Raw genomic sequence first — 21900 nt, forward strand, 5'->3', positions numbered from 1 at the left:
GTTTGCCCAGTTACATGGCCAGCTTGCCCTGAGCATGGCCAATTCCCCTCGCACACAGCCAGTTTGCCCTGTGCACAACCAATTTTCCCCATGCACAACAGATTCACGCTGTTGCATGGCCAATTTGTCCCATGAACAAGCAGCTTACCCAGGCACGACGTTTGCCCTGTTACATGGCCAGTTCACCCTGTGCATGGCCAACTAGTCCCATGCACAACTAATTTGCCCTGTACCCCGTGCATGGCCCGTTTGCCCTGCAGCATGGCCAGCTCACCCCATGCATGGCCAACTTGCCCTATGCATGGCCACTATCCCCTAAGCACAGGCAATTCGCCCTGTGCACAACAAATTCACCCTTTGCATGGCCAATTCACTCTGTGTGTAGCCAGTTTGCCCTGCTGCACAACCAGCTTTCCCCTTGCATGGTCAATTTGCCCTGCACGTGGCCAATTCCCACCGTACACAGCCAATTCCGCCCCCATCCACAACCAGTTTCCCCCATGCATGGTCCATTTGCCCCCTTGCCTGTCCAACTTGCCCTGTGCATGGCCATTTTCCCTCAAGCACATCAAATTCACCCTGCACATGGCCAATTCGCCCTGTGTGCGGCCAGTTTGCACCACACACGGTTAATTCACCCTGTTTCATGGCCAATTCACCCCTTACACAGCCAGTTTGCCCTGCGCACAAAAATTCACCCTGTGCATGGCCCATTTGCCCCGTTGCATGGCCAGCTCGCCCCATGCATGACCAATTTGCAAGGCTGCATCCATGGGAGTTTTGGCCCTGCAACCCGAACCTGTCTCCAGCAGGCAGAAAGTGCCAGTGTGCTCTTGCTCCTATCCACATACCCCTCCAAAAGCCCAGACCTGCAAACACGCCGTGTCACCAGGAGCCCAGGGGAAGGAGGAGAAAGAGGGCAGGAATGAGGAAGGCCAGGCCGGAGAACGGGCAGAGAAATCATTAACTTCCTCCAAATGCCACGGCCGATCGGATCCCTGCCTGGCTTGGTGGACAGAGGAGGAAAAACCCAGCAAAATCACCGCACACCAGCTGCAATCGTCCCGTGCCCACAGGCTGCAGATGCAATTTTGCAAAAATTTTGCAAAAAAAAAGAACACCTAACTTTGCAAAACATGTTGTAATAACATAGGAGGGAAAAAAAAAAAAAAAGAAGCCAGAAAGCACTTTGTAAAACACTTCTGCCCCAAGCGGAGAAAAGCTGGCTCCTTTCCCGCTGCCCCAAGTGCTCTATCCTGCTCCAACAGCGCTCCAGACATCAACCCGACGGGCTGCTCCGAGCCCGCTGCCTGCGCTGATGATTTCCCCAGGAAGCCAGAGATGCTTTTCCCTCCTCACGTCCCTTTTCCAGGAATCCCGTGACACTGAAAGCACTTGGCAGGTGGTACCTCCCCCATCTCCTTGCAACCTACCCCCTAAAAAAGCCCCAATGCCCAGAAAAACAGCCCCAAAACTTCACCTGCATCCCGGCGAGATGCAACCTCCCAAACCGGCCTTTTTTTTACATAAATGTTATCCCCTCCCGGCTCCTTGGCAGCTTCTCGACCTGCCCAGTTCAGGCTCCTCGGCCGGTTTCACCGCTCCCCACCCCGGAAAAAACGCCCATAAACCGCCCGCTCGCTGGGTGTGGGCAGAAATCGGCCTTTAATCCTCAGTCACCCAAACAGCTCCTCGCTCGCCGTCTCCCAGCTCCCTAAAAGGAGGCCTTTGGACCCATTTCGGCCTTTTAAACATGTGTATACATATATATATATTCACACACACTTTTTTCCCAGCAGGGATGCTGCCCAAACTGTCCCCTGCCTGCAAATCCGGCCCTGTTAGGATGGTCAAACTGGGTAAAATTATTGCAAACCACAGGCTCTATTTTGGGGACAGATTTTCAAGCTGCCCTCTCTGGCTTTTGCCTTGCTTTTCTCCCTGCAAATCCGCGTTTCTCGTTGGCTTTTCCCGCGACAGCTCAGCAGCGAAAACAAAAGATCCCAGCATTCAAAACGCTGTTTTTTTTTTTTTTTTACACTCTTTTGCTGTCTTTTCAACGGTGTTGCTCAACCGGAAAAAAGAAAAGAAAAAAATATCTAGGCTTTTTCGTGCTACGAGAAAATGCAAACTGGAGGGAAAAAGAGGGAAAATGGGAGGGAAAATAAGGATGTAAAAATCAGATTTATGTTGCTTAAAAGCCGTCTCGCTGCTTGCTAGAGTGCGGCCTTCCCCAGCCGCTTCTGCATCCGGGGAGGCCGCTGGGGTTGAGCAGAGGCAGGGAAAACCCATGGGAAAACAGCGCTGGCGGGAAGGCTTCCGCGCGGCACAAAGCAGCCTCTTCCCGGGGGGGCGCCAAAAAAAGCAGGGAAATCTTAATTCTTCTCACTGTAGGTTTGGTTTAAAAGGGATTTAAAACACCCCCAATCCTCGGCTTCCCGCGCCGAAATCCCGCTGCAGGAATAGCTCGGCCGCGGCTCCCGGCATAACCGGCGCTGGGAAGGGCCCCGGGCGCTGCTAAAAATGGCCCTGGGGGGGATTGGGAGCAGGTGGTTGGGCCCAGGGCAAAGAAAGGAGGTGATCGGAGCATGTGGAACATCCCACACCCCTTCCCCGGACAGCAAAGACACAGAAAAGCAGCAAGCAAACAAAAAAAAACCACAAAATCACACACACAAAAACACACAAAGCCCCCCAGGAAGCGGCTGTGTTTGGCTGGAGACAGGGCCTCTGGGTGCAAACTGGGAGCATTAAGTAGACAGAAATAAACAGATATAAATAGATACAGAAACAAAGCCAGGTATAGCTGACATAGACAGATGATAGAGAGATAGAGATGATATGGAGATAATATAGGGGTAAATAATACAGAGATAGGTGACAAAGATGAGCTACAGAGATGATAAAGATGATATAAAAATAGATATCGGGATACAGATGATAGATACATAGAAATACAGAGGTATAGGTATAGGGGATACAGACTTATAAATAGAGATCCAGAGATACAAATATAGCTATATAGAGATATATAAAAAGATATAAAAATACATAAATAGAAACAGATACATATAAAGAGATAGGGATATAGATGCAGATACAGATGATACAGAGATACAGATACAAATGATACAGAGATAGAGATATAAAGACATAGCTTATATATATAGAAAGATATAAATATAGCTTATATATATAGAAAGATATATATATATAGGAATAGATATATAAAAAGAGATACAGGTACAGTTGTAGCTAGAGATGATACAGAGATGGAGATATAGATAAAGGCAGAGATGATATAGGGGAGACAGACGGATGGGGGAGGTGACAATACGGGTATGGTTCCGGTATGGATGCGGGTATGGATACGGGTATGGATGCGGGTATGGATGCCGGTATGGATGCGGGTATGGATACGGGTATGGATGCGGGTATGGATACGGGTATGGATGCCGGTATGGATGCGGACGAGCCCGATGCAGCCTCCCAGGAAAGGGGCGACTCCCCCCCGCTTCCCTCCCCGAAGCCCCCCGGATCCGCGGGCCCCGCGGGCTCCCGCGCTGACCTGGAGAGGACGCGCGACCCCCGGCTCCGGCTTCGGCTCCGGCTCCGGTTCCGGCTCCGGCTCCGCATGGGCCCGGGGGGGGGTCACCGCTGCCCCCCGGCTCGTCCTCCCGCTGGGCGAGGACGCTCTGCCCGCTTGTCCGTCCGTCCGTCCGTCCCTCTGTCCGTTCCAACCCAGCCCCGCCGCCAGCCGGGTAAAAAAAAAAAAAAAAAAAAATGGACCGCTCGCTAATCCCGCCTCGGGACGGAAGGAAGGAAGGAAGGACGGGAAGGACGGACGGACGGACGGAAGGAAGGAAAGAAGGAAGGGGAGGACGCGGCGCCCCGCGGCACCGATTCATCCTCCCGCATCCCCCCGGGATGCGCCGGGTGGAGCGGCGCCGATCCACATTCCCGCCCCCCGCGCTCCCTAGGGCAGGACACATTTTCCTTGATGGATCTCTCCCCTCATCCCCTCCCCAAGCAGAGTTTTCTCCCTCCAAAAAGGGGTGCCTCCCCCGCCCCGGTTTAACCCCCTGTGCGCCAGACCCGTCTCTCTGCCCTCCGTTAATCCCCGGCTTTTGCCCCCTCAGGGATCCCGGTAACCTCTGACTCGCAGCGGGAGCTTCCCGAATTCCCAAGCGAGCAGGACCTTTGGCAGCCCCATCCCCAAGGTTTTACATCGCTGTGCAGCACCCCCTGCACTTACCCCCTTGCAAAATCCTGCCGGTCTCTCCTTGCACAGCAACAGCTCGTACCGTGCCGGATCTGCGCCGACGATGATTTCCCTGGTCCTGGGAAAGCGCCTGGGGGGTTTTCCCACTTAAACCCATTTATTTATTTATTTATTATTAATATTATTAAAATAAAAAACAAAACCAGGTGAGATAAGACTAGCTCCCAATGCTGTCCTTTGCATGGGGCTTGGCTGGGATTTGCACCGTGGTGATCCTGAGGTTAGATCCATCTTCAGCAGCATGAGCTGTTGGGAGAGGAGTAATGGGGAGAAAAAAAAGGAGAAAGGGGGAAAAACATTAAGAGAAAAAGAAAAGAAAAAAAAGAGAGAGAGAAAAAAAAGGTTAAAAGAACAAGGAAGGAGAGAAAATGCGGGGGAGAGGGTGGTCAGTGGATGAGCGCGATGGGATGGGAACCATCCAGCAACAGGACTCATAGGGATCCAGCATTTACTTGGAATGCTGCATCTTATTGGGAATTTCCCCCCTGTCGGCAGCCTGGAAGGGTCGGGACTGGCCAGGCCACTGCTCTGGCACTTGTCTGGGCTGCAAAACCTGAATTGCACCCAAAGAAAATGCATCTGCCCAGACTGGATGGACCGGCCTGGCAAAACCTCCAAACCTCGGCATTCCCTGGCGAAACCGGGAGCTTTCCCGGTTTTATTGGCTTGCTTAACGCTGCCCTGCCTCGAGAGACAGTGCGCTTGCATGCACGGCACCACCAGCGTGCATTGAGAGAGCCCTTCCCTGCAAAAAGCGCAGGCCTGCACGGGTGGGCATGGGCGCATCCGTCTGTTCCGCATCCGGATGGGTGACGGTGGAGCCAGGTGGGCGATGCACGTCGAGGGGCCACCCCGGCTCCTGCCGCGGGGCTTTTGGATGTAAGAAACGCGGCTGAGCCCGTTCGGCTCATCCTGCGCTCCTCGTATATGCAGGGTACTGAGGACAGCGTGGAAAGCTATATATGTGTTTTAATGTTAATCCCCCCATACAACCTTCCTTTTGCACCCCAAACCCCTTGCAAAAAAATACCCCCTTTCGGCACCGTGGTGGCTCATTGCAATCCAGATCGTGAATCCGCCCGTGCTCCAAGGCCTTTCCAGGTGAAAAGACACGACAGCGTCAGGAGCAACAGGCCTGACCGGTTTCCTCCCTCCCCAAATCACCTCACCGGGTGAAAAAAAAAGCAGTGAAAAACTCTGCACCAGTGCGCTCTGTGCCTTGGGAGTTTTGGTACAGGAAAGCTGGAGAAAAAATTTAAAAACTTCCCTATCTGCAGCCCTGGATTTTGCCGGTGTTTTGCATCATCTCGGCCAAGCTACACTTTGGCTTTTTAGGGTTTTCTTCTCTTTAAATAGTGCTGAAATGTCCTGGGCAAAAATACAGGGCACTGGTGCCCATCCTGCCCTGCCACAAACCCCTGCAAATTGCAGCAAATTCTGCTGCCCTCCGGAATGGTGAAACAGGCTGCATCTGTGGGGCGATATGTCCTGGGGCAGAATAGTCCCCAGATTGGCCCCCATTTGGTGCTAGTGCCCCTGGGAATGGCAATGATGAAGATATCATGTGGGGCCAGGCCTGATTTTTGGCAGAATAAAAAGTTTATTTGCAAGAAAGAGCATTTTTCCTCCCTGCAAAAGAAAATTCTCCTTGCAGGACCCTTCCTAAGTGCATCTTTCCCCCCTTGCAAAAATATTGTCCTTGCAAGATGCTTCTTGCATGCACTTTTCCCCCTGCAAAATAATTTCCCATTGCAGGACCCCTCTTGAGGGCATCTTCACTTCTGCAAACATATTCTTGCAAGACCCTTCCTATGAGCATCTTTCCTCTGCAGAAATGTTCTCCTTGCAAGACACTTCTCGCAGGCATCTTTCCTCCTGCAAATCAAGACCCCTCTTGTGAGTATCATCCTATCCTGCAAAAAATATTCTCCCACCACAACCATTCCTGAGTGCATCTTTCCGCTTGCAAAAATATCCTTTAAGATCCTCCTAGAGTGCATCTTTCCCACCTTGCAAAATAAACTCTTGTTGTGGGACCCCTCTTGAGTGCATCTTTTCTCCTGCAAAAATATTTTCCTTGTAAGACGCTTTCACGTGCACTTTTTTTTTTTCCAAAAACTGCAAAATACAACCTCCTCTCTGGACCCTTTTGTAAGCATCTTGCAAAACCGAAAAATCCGTCCTTGCAGGAAGGGGAATCCCTTTCTGTCCAGACCATCATCTTCCCCTCTCTGGAGTCTTCCTGGCCTAAAGATGGAGCTGTGCAATTTGCAGCCACTTCCTCCGCCTTTGCTCTTTATTTAATTTTTTTTCTCCTTTTTTCTCCCCTCTTTCCTGCCCGTACATGTGTTTCTGTTTTGCATTTGTGCTGGCGGCTCGTATTTACATTTGAAGCGCATCTGGTGGGTGGGCACTAGGGGAGGAAAGGGAAGGAAAGAAAGAAAGAAAAAAACTCCCACCCCCCCCTTTTTTTTTTCTATCTGCAACAGGAAACACCTCCAAAAAAAAAAAAAAAGGCAAAAAAAAAGAAATATTGCAAAGGCCCCGAGTTGTTGCTTTTAGGCTGCGCTCTTCGACCTAAAACAAAACGAGAACCAGGTAGAGGTTTGGGAGCGGGATGGGGGGGCGAAGTTTGGAGAGGGGGCTGGAAGGGGGGGGAAGGGGGAAGAAAAGGCGGATCCACGTGGTTTGACGGGAGACACACAGAGATCCCATTGTTCCAATCAATATAGGGAAAAAGGGGGGGGGAAGCGACCGGGGGGGGGCGGGTTCCCCCCTCCCCCGAGCACCGCCGGCAGCAGCGGCCGCGCGCGGGGCCCCGCTTTGCTTCTTTATTTCCATCCCCCCAAGAAAAACCCAAAACAAAAGAAAAAGACCCCCCCGCACCCCCCCTGCGCCCCAAATCACCCAAACAACCACACAAAAAAGCGGCGCGGAGGCAACGAGCAGCGAGGCCGGGCGCCCCCCGGGAGCAGGTGGGGGGGGGGGGGCGGCGCTTTTTTAAACCTTTTCTTTTTTAAATTTCCCTCCGTTCTTTTTTAATTTCCCCCTACTTTTGCCTTTTCCCCCCGCTTTTGCCTTTTATTCCCCACACTTTTGCTTTTACCCCCTCCGTCCCTCACCCTGTCCCCCCTTCGCTTCTTTTCATCATTCTTCTTATCCCCCCGCCAGCCCCGGTCGCTTTTGCTTTCTTTCCGCATCCCCCCCTTTCCTCCCCCCACGGCCGCGGCGAGCGGGAGGCGGCGCAAAAAAACCTCCCTTCCCGGCTTGCCATTTTATTTATTTTCTTCTTATTTTTTTTTTTTTAACGGCGTGGGGAGGGGGAGGGAGGGTTGCTTTTTATTATAATTAAGTATCATTTAAGGCAAAGCCGGCTTATAAACTTTGCCGGAGCGCGGTTGTGGAGCGGGTGGCGGTGCAGGAATTATTATTATTATTATTTTCAATACATCTATTGAATTTCGGCCCGCCGCCCCGCGCAGCAGCCGCCTCGGGGGATGCCCCGCAGGAAGGCGACGGCGGCGGCCGCGGGGCCGCCCTGGGCTCCGGCCGCGGCCCCCGCGACGGCTCCGCGGAAGCGGCCGGGCCCGGCGGCCCCGCGGCGGCGGCCGGAGCGCGGCGGCAGCAGCGGCGGCAGCAGCAGCGACGAGGAGGCGCCGCGGGAGCGGCGGCCGCGGGACGGCAGCCCCGGTGCGCGGCGGCCCCCCCGCGCCGGCGGCGGCGGCGGCCCCCCCCTCGCCGCCGCCAACGCCGCCAACGCCGGCGGGGGGGGCCCGGCGCGGGGCCACGCGGCCGTGGTCATCTGCGAGCCCGAGCACAGCAAGGAGCGCGTGGTGAGCCCCGCGAGCCGGCCCCGCCGGCACCCCCAGGCACCCTGAGGGCACCCCCTCCTTGCACCCATCTCCATGCGGGCCCCTCCAGGCACCCCCAGGCACCCTGAGGAGACCCCCTCCTTGCACCCACCTCCATGCGGTCCCCACCGGGCACCCCCCCCAGGCACCCTCCGGACACCCCCTCCTTGCACCCACCTCCATGTGGGCCCCTCCGTGCACCCCCCTCCACGCACCCCCCCTCCGAGCACCCCTCTGTGCACCCCTTCCTTGTACTCACCTCCTTGCACCCACCTCCATACGGGCGCCTCCGCGCACCCCTCTGGGCACCCCCCCACAGGCACCCTCTGGACACCCCCCTCCTTGCACCCACCTCCATGTGGGCCCCTCTGGGCACCCCCCGCCAGGCACCCTGAGGACACCCCCTCCTTCTACCCACCTCCATGCGGGCCCCTCCGGGCACTCCCCCCAGGCACCCTCCGGGCACCCCCCTCCTTGCACCCACCTCCATGCGGCCCCCTCCAGGCACCCCCCTCGGTGCACCCCTCTGTGCACCCCTCCAGCACCCTCCGAGCACCCCTCTGTGCACCCCCTCCTTGCACCCACCTCCATGCGGGTCCCTCCGGACACCACCCGCCCCAGGCACCCTCTGGATACCCCCCTTCTTGCACCCACCTCCATGCAGCCCCCTCCGTGCACCCCTCCTCCGTGCACCCTCCGAGCACCCCTCTGTGCACCCCTTCCTTGTACTCACCTCCTTGTACTCACCGCCATGCAGCCCCCTCCGTGCACCCCCCCCAGGCACCCTCCGAGCACCCCCCTCTGTGCACCCCCTCCGTGTATTCACCTCCATGCGGCTCCCTCTGTGCACCCCGCTCTGAGTACCCCCCTCTGGGCACCCCCCACTTCGGGCACTCCACTCCTTGCACTCCCCCCCAAACACCCTCTCAACACCCCCCTCCAGGCACCCCCCTCCTTGCACTCCCCTCTGAGAACACCCCTCCTTGTACCCCCCTCCATGTGCCCCCCCCAGGCACCCTTCCGTGTACCCCCAGTGAACCCCTTCCCTTGTACCCCCCCCCCTTGCCGCCCCCCTCCAGGCACTCTTCTGTGCATCCCCCCCATGGGCCTCTTCCTTGTACCCCCCTCCATGCACCTTCTATGTACCCCCTCCTTGCACCCCCCTCCATACATCCCCCCTTACAGCCCCCATGCACCCATTCTTTGCACCCCCCCAGTTCCCCCCCAATGCACACCCTTGTTGCACCCCTTATGGACCCCATTTTACCCCTCCTCTTTGCACCTCCGTGCACCCTGCAAGGCCCCCCCGCCTTGCACTCTTTTGGGCACCCTATTATAACCCCTTAAGGGATCCCTTCATGTCCCCCCCATGAACCCCTTCACTGGGCCCTCCCTGAACCCTCAAGGCACCCCCTAATTTGTGTCCTCATTGCACACCCTTATGCACCCCATTTTACTCCCTCATTGCACCCCTCCATTGCACCTCCTCTTTGCACCCCACATTTGCCCCTTTGCAGCACCTTTTTTTCTGCCCCTTTGCCCTGCACCCCCCTGCATCCCTTTAATATATCCCCCATTCCATGCCCTGAATGCGCTTCCTAAAGCACCCCTGAAGTTGCACCCCTCAATTGCCCCCCTAAATTGCACCCTCCTAATTTTCATCCCCAACTGCACCTTTTAATTGCACCCTTCAAAGTCCCACCCCTTAATTGCAACCCCTATTTTGTACCCCCTAACTGCACCCCATAATTGCAACCCCCAAAGTTACCCCCCAAATTTTCCCTCCCCCAATCACATCCTCATCCTTTGTCCTCATTTGGGCCAAAAAAAAAACCCAATGGAAAAACCCCCCCAAATAGCTTTTTTTTTTTCTTTCTTTCTTTTTTTTCCCCCGCATTTGACCCAATTTGGACCCGGTGGGAATTTCTACCCGCTTGGAAAATGTCCAGCTCCAATGTACGGCAGGAGCCAGAGGTCCCTGCGCATGCGCCCCCCCCACCCCGTGCCGGCTCCTCCGTCCTGGTGCTCCGGTGGCCGCTCCGCTTTTCCGCATGGAGTTTAGAGCTCCCTCTAACTCCCTGCTGAGCAAAAAGAGGCAAAAACGCTCCGGTTTGGAACAAAGTTGCATCGTCCCGATAGGGACCGGGATAATTTTCGCCCGCCATGCAAAATCCCGTCCGGCGGGTGTTTTCCTGTGGGTATTTTTCCTGTGACAGAGTCATTTGGAGATAGGTTGGTGGGAAAAAAAATACAGCCTGCTAATGTTAGGATAAACAGGATTAATGGAAAATTAATATAAAGGATTCACGAGCGTGTGGGGGCACACAGAAACTTCCGCCCAGGTTTTCCCGTGGGAGCCCCAGGCAGGGCACTCGGAAACGCGAGAGAAAACGGGAGCTCTGCCGACCTTTCCCTCCACGATTCTCCCGGGGGGAATTACAAAATCCCATCAGAATAAACCCGGTTCTCCCGGCAAGCCCCTGGTGCCGCTCCGCGTGGCTCCAAGGAAGCCAATGGGAATTTTCCCTTGCTCTTTCTCCCCATTTGCAGAAACTTGAAGGCTCCAAGTGCCGGGGGCAGCTGCTGATTTTTGGAGCCACCAACTGGGACTTGATCGGCCGCAAAGAAGTGCCTAAGCAGCAAGGTCGGTGGCAGAAATTTATAATAAATATATATATGTATATTCACAGAATAGATATATAGTGATTGAGATGTAATATTAATGGTATAATAATAAAAAGATGTAATAAATATAAATACATATATTTGATATATAAATGCTATTTATAAATGATTTTTTTTAAATATATATTTTTTCTTTTTCCCGCTTTCATTGCCTATTGCTATATATATATATTTTTTTCCGTATTCAAAAAAAAATATAAAAAATCTATATTTTTCTCTTTTGTTCCCTGTCCCCCGCAGTGGCTTACCGCAACCTGGGCCAGAACCTGTGGGGGCCGCACCGCTACGGCTGCCTCGCGGGGGTCCAGGTGCGCACGGTGGTGTCGGGTCCCTGCGCCGCTCACAGCCTGCTCATCACCGCCGAGGGGCGTCTCTGGAGCTGGGGTGAGACACCCCCTTAAAAATAACAATTTGGGGGATTTTTTACATTATTGTTATTATTTTTAGGTAAAAAAAAATGACTTTTTTTTCCCCCGTCAGGGCGCAATGAGAAGGGGCAGCTGGGCCACGGGGACACGAAGCGCGTGGAGGCGCCGCGGCCCATCGAGGTGCTGGGCGGCGAGGCCATCGTGCTGGCGGCGTGCGGCCGCAACCACACGCTGGCCCTCACCGGTGGGGACGGTGACAGCGCGGGGACGGTGGCGGCGCGGGGACGGGGCGAGAGCCGTCCTCGCCCCCAAATTAACCCCGTCGTCGTCCCCTGCAGAGAGCGGCTCCGTCTTTGCCTTCGGCGAGAATAAGATGGGGCAACTCGGCCTCGGGAACCAGACAGACGCCGTGCCCAGCCCCACGCAGGTAAGACGCCCCCTTTTTGTTTAGGAAATATTTATTATTTATTTATCTTTTGGGGTCTCGAGTCAAAAAGCTGCGGCCGAGCAGGATGCAGCCGCCTTCGCCCCTCGTGTTGCTGCTTTTTAATGGATTTTTTGTTTGTTTTAATGGATTTCTTTCTTTCTTGTAACCAAAACAAGAAGCGCCCTGGGGAAAAAAAATCCTCCCTGAGTTTGAGAGGGTTTGGAAAAATCTCCTGGTGGCTCCAGGGACCCTTTCCCAGCTCTGGGCTCCGTCCCTTGCAGATCATGTACAACGGGCAGCCCATCACCAAGCTGGCCTGCGGGGCCGAGTTCAGCATGATCATGGACTGCAAAGGGAACCTCTACTCCTTCGGCTGCCCCGAGTATGGCCAGCTGGGTATGTTTCCATGACAGGGAGAAAAAACAAGTGGATATGTGTGTGTGTGTGTGTGTGTGTATATGTATTTTGACCCTCTTATTCCAATTCTCTTCCAATTCTCTTCCAATTCTCTTCCAATTCTCTTCCATTCCATTCCCTTCCATGTTCTATTCTATATTCTGTTCTATTCTATATTCTGTTCTATTCTATATTCTGTTCTATTCTATATTCTGTTCTATGTTCTATTCTATCTTTTCTTCTATTTTATGTCTATTTTATTCCTATTCCCTTCCCTTCCCTTCCCTTCCCTTCCCTTCCCTTCCCTGTTCTATTCTATATTCTGTTCTATTCTAAATTCTGTTCTATTCTAAATTCTGTTCTATTCTAAATTCTGTTCTATTCTATATTCTGTTCTACGTTCTATTCTATCTTTTCTTCTATTTTATGTCTATTTTATTCTCTTCTCTCCCCGCCGCGCGCCGCAGGGCACAACTCGGACGGCAAGTTCATCGCGCGGGCGCAGCGCATCGAGTACGACTGCGAGCTGGTGCCCCGGCGCGTGGCCATCTTCATCGAGAAGACCAAAGACGGCCAGATCCTGCCCGTGCCCAACGTGGTGGTGCGCGACGTGGCCTGCGGGGCCAACCACACGGTAAAGCGCCCGTCCTGGCCTCTCGTCGCGCGTGCACCGAGTTGCACCCGGGCTCAGCGCTCAGCCCCAAGGCTGTCCGGTTCTCCCGCAGCTGGTGCTGGACTCCCAGAAACGCGTCTTCTCCTGGGGCTTCGGCGGCTACGGGCGCCTGGGCCACGCGGAGCAGAAGGACGAGATGGTGCCGCGACTCGTGAAGCTCTTCGACTTCCCGGGCCGCGGGGCCGCCCAGATCTACGCCGGCTACACCTGCTCCTTCGCTGTCAGCGAGACAGGTCGGGCCGGCGTCCACGCGCGGAGTCAGGGTGCCCGGCGGGAGGGCGCCGCGGGCCACCCACCGCTCTGTGCCCCGCAGGAGGCCTCTTCTTCTGGGGAGCCACCAACACGTCGCGCGAGTCCACCATGTACCCCAAGGCGGTGCAGGACCTCTGCGGCTGGCGGATCCGCAGCCTGGCCTGCGGGTGAGCGCTGCGGCTCCGCGCGCCTGCGCATCCCTGTCCCATCCCGTCCCATTGTGTCCCATCTCATCGTCCCATCGTACCCTGTCCTGTCCCGTCCCGTCACGTCCTGTCTCATCATGTCCCATCCCATCACATTCCGTCCCATCCCGTCGTCCTGTCCCATCCCATTGTACCCCGTCCCGTCCCATTGCATCCCGTCCCATTGTGTCCCATCTCATCGTCCCATCATACCCTGTCCCGTCCCATCACGTCCTGTCCCATCATGTCCCATCCCATCGCATTCCGTCCCATCCTCCCCTGTCCTGTCCCATCCCACCATGTCCCGTCCCACCATGTCCCGTCCCATCGTATTCAGTCCCATCGTCCCCTGTCCTGTCCCACCCATCGTATCATGACGTACTGTATCCCATCATGTCCCGTCCCATTGTGTCCCATCGTCTCCCATCCCGTTCTGTCCCATACTATCCCATCCCATTGCATCCCATTCCATTGTGTCCCATGTCATTGCACCCTACCAGTCCCATCATATCATATCCCATTCCATCATGTCCTGTCCCATCCCACTGTATTGTGCTGTATCATATCCCATCCCATCCCGTTGTATCGTACAACATCCCACTCTCTCCCATACAATAAAACCTCCCCCAAACCCTCCTTTTCCCAACATCTTTTCTGACACTTGCTCCGTCCCCCTGCTGATTGCGGCTCTCCAGGCTTGGGAAGGCGTTCGTCTTCAGGGCATCACCGCTCACCCCCCACATACCCAAAATCACTGCTTTTCCACCTAAATTATGGTGCCTGGACAGGAATGTCCTGCGGGAACATCCTTCTCCCACCTTTTTCCCGTACCAGGTTTATATTAGAGCCACTTTCATGCGAGCCCCTTTGCTTGGCCATGTCCTGCCCAAGAGGCTCAATATTTTAATTATATATATAACATATATATAAATATTATGTGTTCTATTTAAAACATATTATATAAATTACAACTTTAAAATGCTTTAATATATTTCTATGTTCTATGTGATAATTACATATATTACCTTATATTATCCGTATAAATCCAAATTTATGTTTATCCTCGCAGGAAGAGCAGCATCATCGTGGCGGCCGATGAGAGCACCATCAGCTGGGGCCCGTCGCCCACCTTCGGGGAGCTGGTAAGGGCCTTCCCGGGACGTTCCGAGGGTTAGGATGGGATGGAGGCAGCGGAATGCGGGATTTTCCCGCTCACGGCATCCGCAGGGCTACGGCGACCACAAGCCCAAGTCGTCCACGGCGGCCCAGGAGGTGAAGACCTTGGACGGGATCTACACGGAGCAGGTGAGGCCGCTGCCTGGCCCGGCTCCGGCTTTTATTGGGAATGGGCAGGAAAACCTCCCCGCCGCAGTCCCTGAGCTCTCACTCGTTGCTTTTCCCCCCTGTTTTGGGGCACAAAACCACCTGCCTGGGGGTGTGCTGAGGCCTGACACACTTGAGACACCAATGTGAGCTTCCCAGCTGCGGGAAACAGAGCCGGGGAGGTGAAAAAGCTCCCTGTTTTTTTTTTTTTTTTTTTTTTTTTTTTTTTGCCTTTCTTTTTGCCTTTTTCCCCACCCAGGTGGCCATGGGCTATTCCCATTCCCTGGTGATCGCGCGCGACGAGAGCGACGCCGAGAAGGAGAGGCTCAAGAAGCTGCCCGAGTACAACCCGCGCACCCTGTGAGGCCGCCGCCGCGGGGGCCGCTTCCCGACCCCCTTCCCGACTTCTCCCTCCCTTTTCCAAAGCGGAGGCTCCCGGGGCAGGGGGGAAGCGCATCCCACCCGGAGCAGGGCCCTGCGGCAGACACAGGCTTTTTTTTTTAATAATAATTATTATTTTTTATTCTTTTTATTTGGCAGGGTTGGGGGGATGCGGGAGGGGATGGACAGATGGATGGAGATTTCTTTTATTTTTATTTTTTTACCACCCCCCCCGGCCAGATCCCCGTTTTCCCTCAGGGCAGCCGGGAAAGCGGCCGTTCCCACGGGATTTTGGGGGGGACATCTCGCGAGGGTGGCTGGGGCTTCGGGTGCTCCGATGTCACAGGGAGGGTAAAGAGGGGGGGATGTCACCCGTTTTTGGGGACAGACGGACGCAAATCCTGCCCAGAGGGTTTTTGGGGGCCCAGGGAGCTCCTCTGCGGCGGTTCCCCCCCTGCCGCCAAGTCTCAGGGCCGCGAGGAGGCTCGAGCCCCTTTGCCAGGAAACGTGGCGTTAAACAGCAGCGGGCGTCCCTTAAATTATAGAAAAATTATATATATATAAAATGCCAGGTGGCTTTTTTTTTTTTTTTAAACATTTTCTGCATCCTGGCCGCCCATCCTGGGGGGGTTCTCAGGTATGAAGAGCAGCACCCTGAAGCTTGGTGCAAGGGTTTGGCTTTCTTTTTCCCCCCTTTTTCCATTTTTTCCCCATTTTTTCCTTCTTGCCCCCCCCCGCTTTTTTATTCTTCCTCCCCTCCCTTTTTTAATTCTTTCCCCCTTTTCCCCATCTTTTCCCTCCCTTCCCCATCTTTTCCCTCCCTTCCCTGTCTTTTCCCCCTTTTTCCTGTTTCCCCCTTCCCTTGTCTTTTCCCCTCTTTTCTCCCACTTCCTGCCTCTTCCCCCCATTTTTTCTCCCCTCTTCTCCCCCCTCTTCCCCTTCCCTTCCCTTTTCCTCTCTTCCGCCCCTTTCCCTCCCCTTTCCCCCTTTTTCCTCCCTTTTCCTTCTCCCCGTTTCCTCCCGTCCCCTTCCCTGGCTGCCCCGCCGCGGCCGCGCCGCGCACTGTGCTGGAGAACCGAGGTGCCTTTTCCCGCGGAGGCGACGCCACCGGTTTCCCGCTCCCGCCGCCGATCCGGGAGCCTTGCAGGACTTTACCGAAACCATTAATATTTTTTTTTTCAATTTTTAACATTTCCTTTGGGGGTATTTGGGGGTATTTCTGTCTTTTTGGGGAGGGGGGAATGTGTGGGGAAAAAAAATCTTCCAGGACCAGGAGAGCAGCCGGGCGGAGAAGTTGCACCTTCGGCTCCGGGGCCTTTTTAGCAATATTAGCCCTTTCCTGCTCGCTGTCCTGTTCAGAGGAAGGAATCTCGGGAAAGGGGGGGTTCAATAGAAAATCTAAAAAAGAAAAAAATCCATGTTCACCCCCCCAAATAAATCCTGGGTGAGCGAAGGAGGAAGGGGCTCAAAATAATAATAATAAAAAAGAATAAAATCCAAGGATCCCAGAAGGGGTTTTGCTTCAGGCAAGGCAAAAGGCCCCCGGTTTAGCGCTGTTTCTTCTCACGGTGTTTTGTTTTATTTTTTATTTTTTGTTTCTTTTTTTATATATATATTTCTTGGAGTAAATGTTTAAAACAAAGCGCCGCCGTCGTCGTTCGCCGCTGGGCTCCGTCCGCCGCCGTCGCATCCAGCCCCCGTGCCCGCCTCTCCCTGGGCGTTCCAGCTTCCAGTTTCTTAAATCTAACTTTTTAATGTTATTTTTAAAATTCTTATCTTTTTTAGACTTTTTTAAAAATCTTTTTATAATATATCTGAATTTGTTTGCCTTTAAAAAGTTTTAACCTTAAAAATTTTTCACCTTTTTTTAAACATTTTTCCCCGCAAATTTCCACCCTTAATATTTTTCCCCCTTTTACCTTATTTTTAACCTTTTTTCATTTTCCCCCTCGTTTTTCCCCCTCATTTTTTCCTCCTTTTTTTCCTCTTAATTTTTCCCCCTTAGTATTTTTCCCCTTAATATTTTTTCCCTTTATTAACGTTAACTTTTTACCTGATTATTCCCCATAATTTTTCCCTCTCCATTTTCCCTCTCAAGTTATTTCCACCTCAAGTTGTTTTCTCCTCATTGTTTTCCCTTAATATTTCCCCCCCATTTTTTTTCCCTTATTCTTTTTTTACCCTTTAAATCTTTTTTCTTCTGTTACTACTTCCCCCCTTTCCACCCTCCCACCATCTCTGTAGCCATTAGAGGGCACCAAGCAGCCGCCAAGCGGCTTCTCCGGGCCCAAAACCTCCCTGAGCTCTTGGGCTCCCCTGTCCCAGCCAACACGGGGAGGCCGGAGCGGGAGGTCGAGGAGGGGAGGCCGGCGCGGGGAGGCCTCACGGGGGCAATGGCAGCGCGGCAGGGACGACACCTCAGGGCACCATGTGCCACCACTTGAAGGAGAAGGGCTTGCGGCGCACGTTGGTGCCGCAGCGGACGTCGCCGGCCAGCGCGTGGTAGGAGAAGAAGTCGTCGATGAAGGTGCAGCTGAGCCCCAGGGGCTCCAGCAAGGAGCGGACCTTCTCCTCCAGGCAGCACTGGCCGTGGATGACGGGCCCGAAGGGCTTGGGGATGCCCAGGTGCTTCCCCAGCACCAGCATGTTCACCTGCGGGGGACAGGGGACGCTCGCGGGGACCGCGGGCCGCCCCCGCGTCGGCTCGTTGACGCGGCGCCGGCGCTCACCATGTCGGGGAAGAAGGCGCGGGCGCCCCCGCGCCCGTCCCCCTGGAAGAGCTGCGGCACGTCCATGATGTCGCGCTCAGCCAGGCCCAGCTCCCGCTTGAGCACGGCGCGGTTCCAGCTCACGCAGCTCTGCGAGGGCGCGCGCTGAGCGGGCGCCGCGTCCCCCCTCGGCGCCCGCGCCAGCCCCTTCCCTCACCTGGGCGAAGGCGTTGAACCTGCGCAGCGCCTCGTCGGCCAGGAGCTCGTTCACGCTCACCTTGGCCACCCCCTTCAGCCCTGGGGAGGCCGAGAGCGCCCATGGGTGGGTTTGGTCCCCTCACAAGCTGTCCCCCCGCACGGGCACGTACCCTCGAACATGGTGGCCTCGCCGTAGCCCTCCTCTTGCTTCTCCTTGAGCAGGCGGTAGCAGGCGCTGGGGCTGGCCAGGAGCAGCCGGAACCCCTGCGGGAAGATGTTGGAGAGTTCATGAGGAGGCATTTGAGAGACAAAGAGCCACGATGGCCCCTGGGGGTGGTGGGGACATGTCATGGCCCCTGGGGGTGGTGGGGACATGTCACCTGCCGGTCGGGAGCTGGGACAAAGGTGAGGAACTCATCGACGTGGCCCACGGAGAGCCAGTCGGAGAAGAGCTCCACGGGCGCCTGCACCCGCTGCGCCACCAGGAACTCCCGCACGGCCTTGGCCATCCTCCGACCGCCAAACCTTGCAGGAGGGATGAGGAGGAGGAGGAGGAGCCGGGCTGGCCCCGGGGGAGGAAGGCGCCGCGGTGCTTTCCCCACTCAGGGACGCCCCTCTCACCTGGGGAAGCTGCTGCCCACCAGGATGCGGCCCAGCGGGAAGTCCTTGCCCTGCGCCGTCACCGGCGGGCTCACCTCCAGGTTCCCAAAGGAGTCAAGGCCGGAGGCGCCTTCCGGCGCTTCCCGGGCCACGTAGCCGAAATCGGGGCCCTACGAGCCGGAGGTGACCAGGATTCGGAAACAGTCCTCAGCATCTGTCAACCTCCACCCTGAGAAGGGCCACCCAGCACCTCATTCACCCTGAGAATTGCCTTCCTGTCCCCAGATCCATTCCCAAGGGCCAGCTGGACTAGGGACCAGGTGCCACCATGGGAATGTGGGATGTGGGGTGGGAGGAGGACCCAGGTACCAGGATGCGCTTGACTGGGAAGTCCTTGAGCCCCCCGTCACGGGGCGAGTCGAAGACCACGGGGAAGGTCTTGTGAGGGGCTTGCACGTAGCCGAACTCGATCTCATCCTGGTGGAGGGCGGAAAATCCCATTGGAGCATCTGACTGCAGGGGGCAATTTCTGGGGGGTGTTTCTCCGGGGCGGGGGCCCACCTGGATCCAGCGGTCGTGGCGGTTCTCCAGCTGCGGGCACACGGTCACGGGGCAGCCGGCACGCTGCGCCAGGGCGCTCACGGCGACCACGAACTCCTGGTTGCCGGCCACGCTGCGGGGGAAAGCATCACAGCAGGGTGGAAAGGGGCCGAGAGGGGACCCCAACTATGGCCCCCCACCGCGGTGGCATCACCCACCTGCACACATAGACCTCAGCGGGCGCCAGCGTGTTGGGTGTCATGATCCAAGGGGCCACGCGGAAAACCACCGTGTCCGTGAAGACGGGTGTCTCCAGCGAGCCCTGGGGAAGAGGTGCCATGGGTGCGCGGCACGGCGGGAGCTGCGGATACGGGGGTTGTCCCCGTGGTGGCCACACGCCGGCACCTTCTCGGTGCTGTCCAGGAGGGTGACGTGCAAGGAGAAGAGCCCGTCAAAGCCAGCGTCCGGGAAGCTCAGTGCCTCCACGTAGAAGACGTTCTCCTCGTGGTGCCTGCTGGGCTTCACGGCATACGAGAGCTTCTGGCCGCCCAGGACGTGCTTGTAGTCCTCCATGGAGGGGCCAGCTGCCAGGGGGACAAGGTGTCAGCAATAGGGAGGTGCAACCAGGGATGCTCGGGTGCAGGGTTCCGAGCACGGAGGGACACGGGAGCGGGGAAGGAGCAAAGGCCACCGGCTGTGGCGCCGGGACTCACGTCCGCCGTAGAAAACGCCGAGCTTGTCGGCGTCGCTGTAGCTCACGTGGAGGACGAGCCGGTGGCCGGCGAAGATGGCGCGGGGACCTCGCGTGTGCAGCACCAGCTGCGACATGTCCTTGAGATCTAGGGGAAAGGGAGCGCCGAGCTCGGGGCTTGCAAAGTCCCGGGGCTGCCACTGGCCTCCCCCAGGGACCCGATTTCTTGGAAACGGCCCCCTCCTGCTCCTTGGAAAACATGCAGAGAGGAAGAAGGAATAAAAGGAAAGCAGTTGAAAATGCTCATTGCTGTTAAGTTGGAAGTGCTGATGCAAGAAGCAAAAGGGGAATTCAAAAAATGCAAAAAAGCAAGACGCCAAAGAGCAGAAATGCTGATGCAAAAACTCAATCACGTGACTGCAAAAGTGCTCTACGAAGGTCCCAAAATGCCTAGACTTGGATGCCAAGCTGCACAAAAAGGTGTTGGGAATGCTAAAATGCCAGTGCAAAAATGTGGAAAAGTTGATGGAAAAACACGATAATGTTTGTTAAAAAAAGAAACAAAAGCAAAAGTGCTAAGGTGTGGATGCCAAAACACTAAAACTTCAACACAAAACTGCAAAAATGCTAAAAGGCCAGTGCAAAAAGGCTGATGCAAAAACGCTGAGACGTGGATGCACAAATGCTCGAGCGCGGATGCGGGCAGTTCCAGGTACCCTCGTAGGAGCGCGTGGCGGCGGCCTCGCCGCGGCGCCGCGCGGCCTCGGGCTCCTCGCGGTCGCAGTTCACCAGCACGACGGCTCCGTGGCCTTCGGGCCCCCAGGTCCAGACGCTCTGCGGGTGAGAGCGGAGCGCGGTCGGACGCTGTGGGTCCCCATCCCGCCCCGCGGCAGAGCCGCCCACGCGCGGCGCCCCTCACCTTGTCGCCCCGCGTGCGGCCCGGGGCGCCGCTGCGGCTGCCGTCGGCCTCCAAGGACACGTCTGAGAGGAGAGGGAGGCTCAGACGGGCGCCGGGGGCCGCGCGCCCGCCCGCCGCGGCGCTACGCACCCACGCAGGTGAGGTAGAGCATGGCCCGACCCAGGGGCACGCCGCCGTCCTCGGCGAAGTAGGAGACGCGGAGCTGCGGCGGGGAGAGCGTCACGGCGCGGGCCGGGCGCGCGGGGCGCCGCGGGCGCCGGGCACCCACCTTCTCGTCGCCCACGTCCTTGCTGAGCGCCTCCATGGCCAGCAGCAGCTCCACGCCGGCGGCCAGCGGCCAGCGGGCCACGCTGGAGGGCAGCTTGGCCGTGCCGCCCTCGTGCACCACGTAGAGCTTCACGCCGGCCGTGCCCTGCGCGTGGAAGGAGGCGGCGCCGCGCGGCGCTGCCCTGCACCCCGCGCCGCCTGGCTCAACGCGGCGGCGGGCACCGACCTGCCCGCGGGTGCCCGTAAATCCCCCGCGCGCCCGCCCGGCCGCTCCCCGCAGCAAGGGGAAAAACCAGCTCCGTAGCCCCGGAAAAACCCCGGCAAAGCCGGGCAAGGAAGCGTCGATCCCCCTTTTCCCAAGTAATAGGGGAAAGTGGTTCCACCCCACTGCCCAGCGCGCAGCCCTGTCCCCCATGGGACGCAAGGAGAGGGATGCAGCAGCCTGCCTGCCTCCTCAGAGGTTTTTGGAATTAAGTTGGAAAGAAATACTGGAAATTTTTAAAATACTGAAAAAAATAAAAATTAGAGAAAACTTTGCAAATCAAAAGCTGCTTTTCCTTCTGTGCCCTCTTCCCCCCTCCCCACTGAGCAGCTCCCAGGAAAGCACCGCTAAGCCCCAGGCGAGCTGTTTTTCCCAAGGCCCTTCCTGCTCCCGGCCGGTCGGAGCCGGGCAGAGGATGAGGAGGGCGCGGGGCCGCCTTACCCGGCGACGTCGACGGCCAGCTCGGTGCCCAGCACGCACACGGTGCTGGTGGGGCGCTGCGCCGAGAGCTGCACCAGGCGCTGCTGGGCCATGTCGCTGCGGGCGCGCGGCGCCCCGCGCGCGCTTATAAAGCCCCGGGGAGGGGATTAAGCCGGCGCCCGGCCTCATCCCACCTCCGGGCCGGCTGCCACCGCCGCGGCTGCACGTGCGGGAGCCCGGGGGAAGCGCTCCCGGCAAACCTGGGCTTCGCCCATCTGGGTTTTTAAATAAATCCCTTTTCTGGCGGAGAAGATGCGGTTGTGGATGCACCTGACCCTATCAACACATGCGTCACGCACGCAGTGCTAAATCCCGGATTTTTCCACAGGGCCCAGGCTGCAGAACACTCAAAGCCTGAAAATATGCATATTCATATACATATGCATACATATAAATACATATATATACACAC

At 56.3% G+C, this 21900-nt stretch overlaps 2 protein-coding genes across 2 annotated transcripts; one reads left to right on the plus strand and one right to left on the minus strand.

Moving 5' to 3' along the window:
* Window positions 1-7779: 7779 nt before the first annotated feature.
* RCC2 (regulator of chromosome condensation 2) lies at window positions 7780-14816 on the plus strand. Its single transcript, XM_088529513.1, has 12 exons — window positions 7780-8115; window positions 10684-10777; window positions 11059-11202; window positions 11299-11430; window positions 11525-11613; window positions 11895-12009; window positions 12477-12643; window positions 12735-12915; window positions 12996-13101; window positions 14189-14261; window positions 14347-14424; window positions 14702-14816. The coding sequence occupies exons 1-12, from the start codon at window positions 7780-7782 to the stop codon at window positions 14804-14806; spliced, it is 1620 nt and encodes a 539-aa protein (XP_088385639.1). The 3' UTR covers window positions 14807-14816.
* Window positions 14817-17241: 2425 nt separating this feature from the next.
* On the minus strand, window positions 17242-21541 carry LOC104567543 (protein-arginine deiminase type-1). The gene is made up of 16 exons (XM_088529514.1): window positions 21450-21541; window positions 20748-20928; window positions 20609-20681; window positions 20480-20541; window positions 20277-20394; window positions 19583-19708; window positions 19275-19453; window positions 19088-19191; window positions 18891-19002; window positions 18699-18806; window positions 18351-18499; window positions 18110-18254; window positions 17900-17993; window positions 17749-17828; window positions 17553-17681; window positions 17242-17475 (listed from the first exon to the last, which is right to left on the minus strand). The coding sequence occupies exons 1-16, from the start codon at window positions 21539-21541 to the stop codon at window positions 17242-17244; spliced, it is 1986 nt and encodes a 661-aa protein (XP_088385640.1).
* Between the last annotated feature and the right edge of the window lie 359 nt (window positions 21542-21900).

Source organism: Tinamus guttatus, unplaced genomic scaffold (genome assembly GCF_059628265.1).
Source record: "Tinamus guttatus ecotype Peru unplaced genomic scaffold, ASM5962826v1 Tinamus_guttatus_pri_ptg000332l, whole genome shotgun sequence".
NCBI classification, from domain to species: domain Eukaryota; kingdom Metazoa; phylum Chordata; class Aves; order Tinamiformes; family Tinamidae; genus Tinamus; species Tinamus guttatus.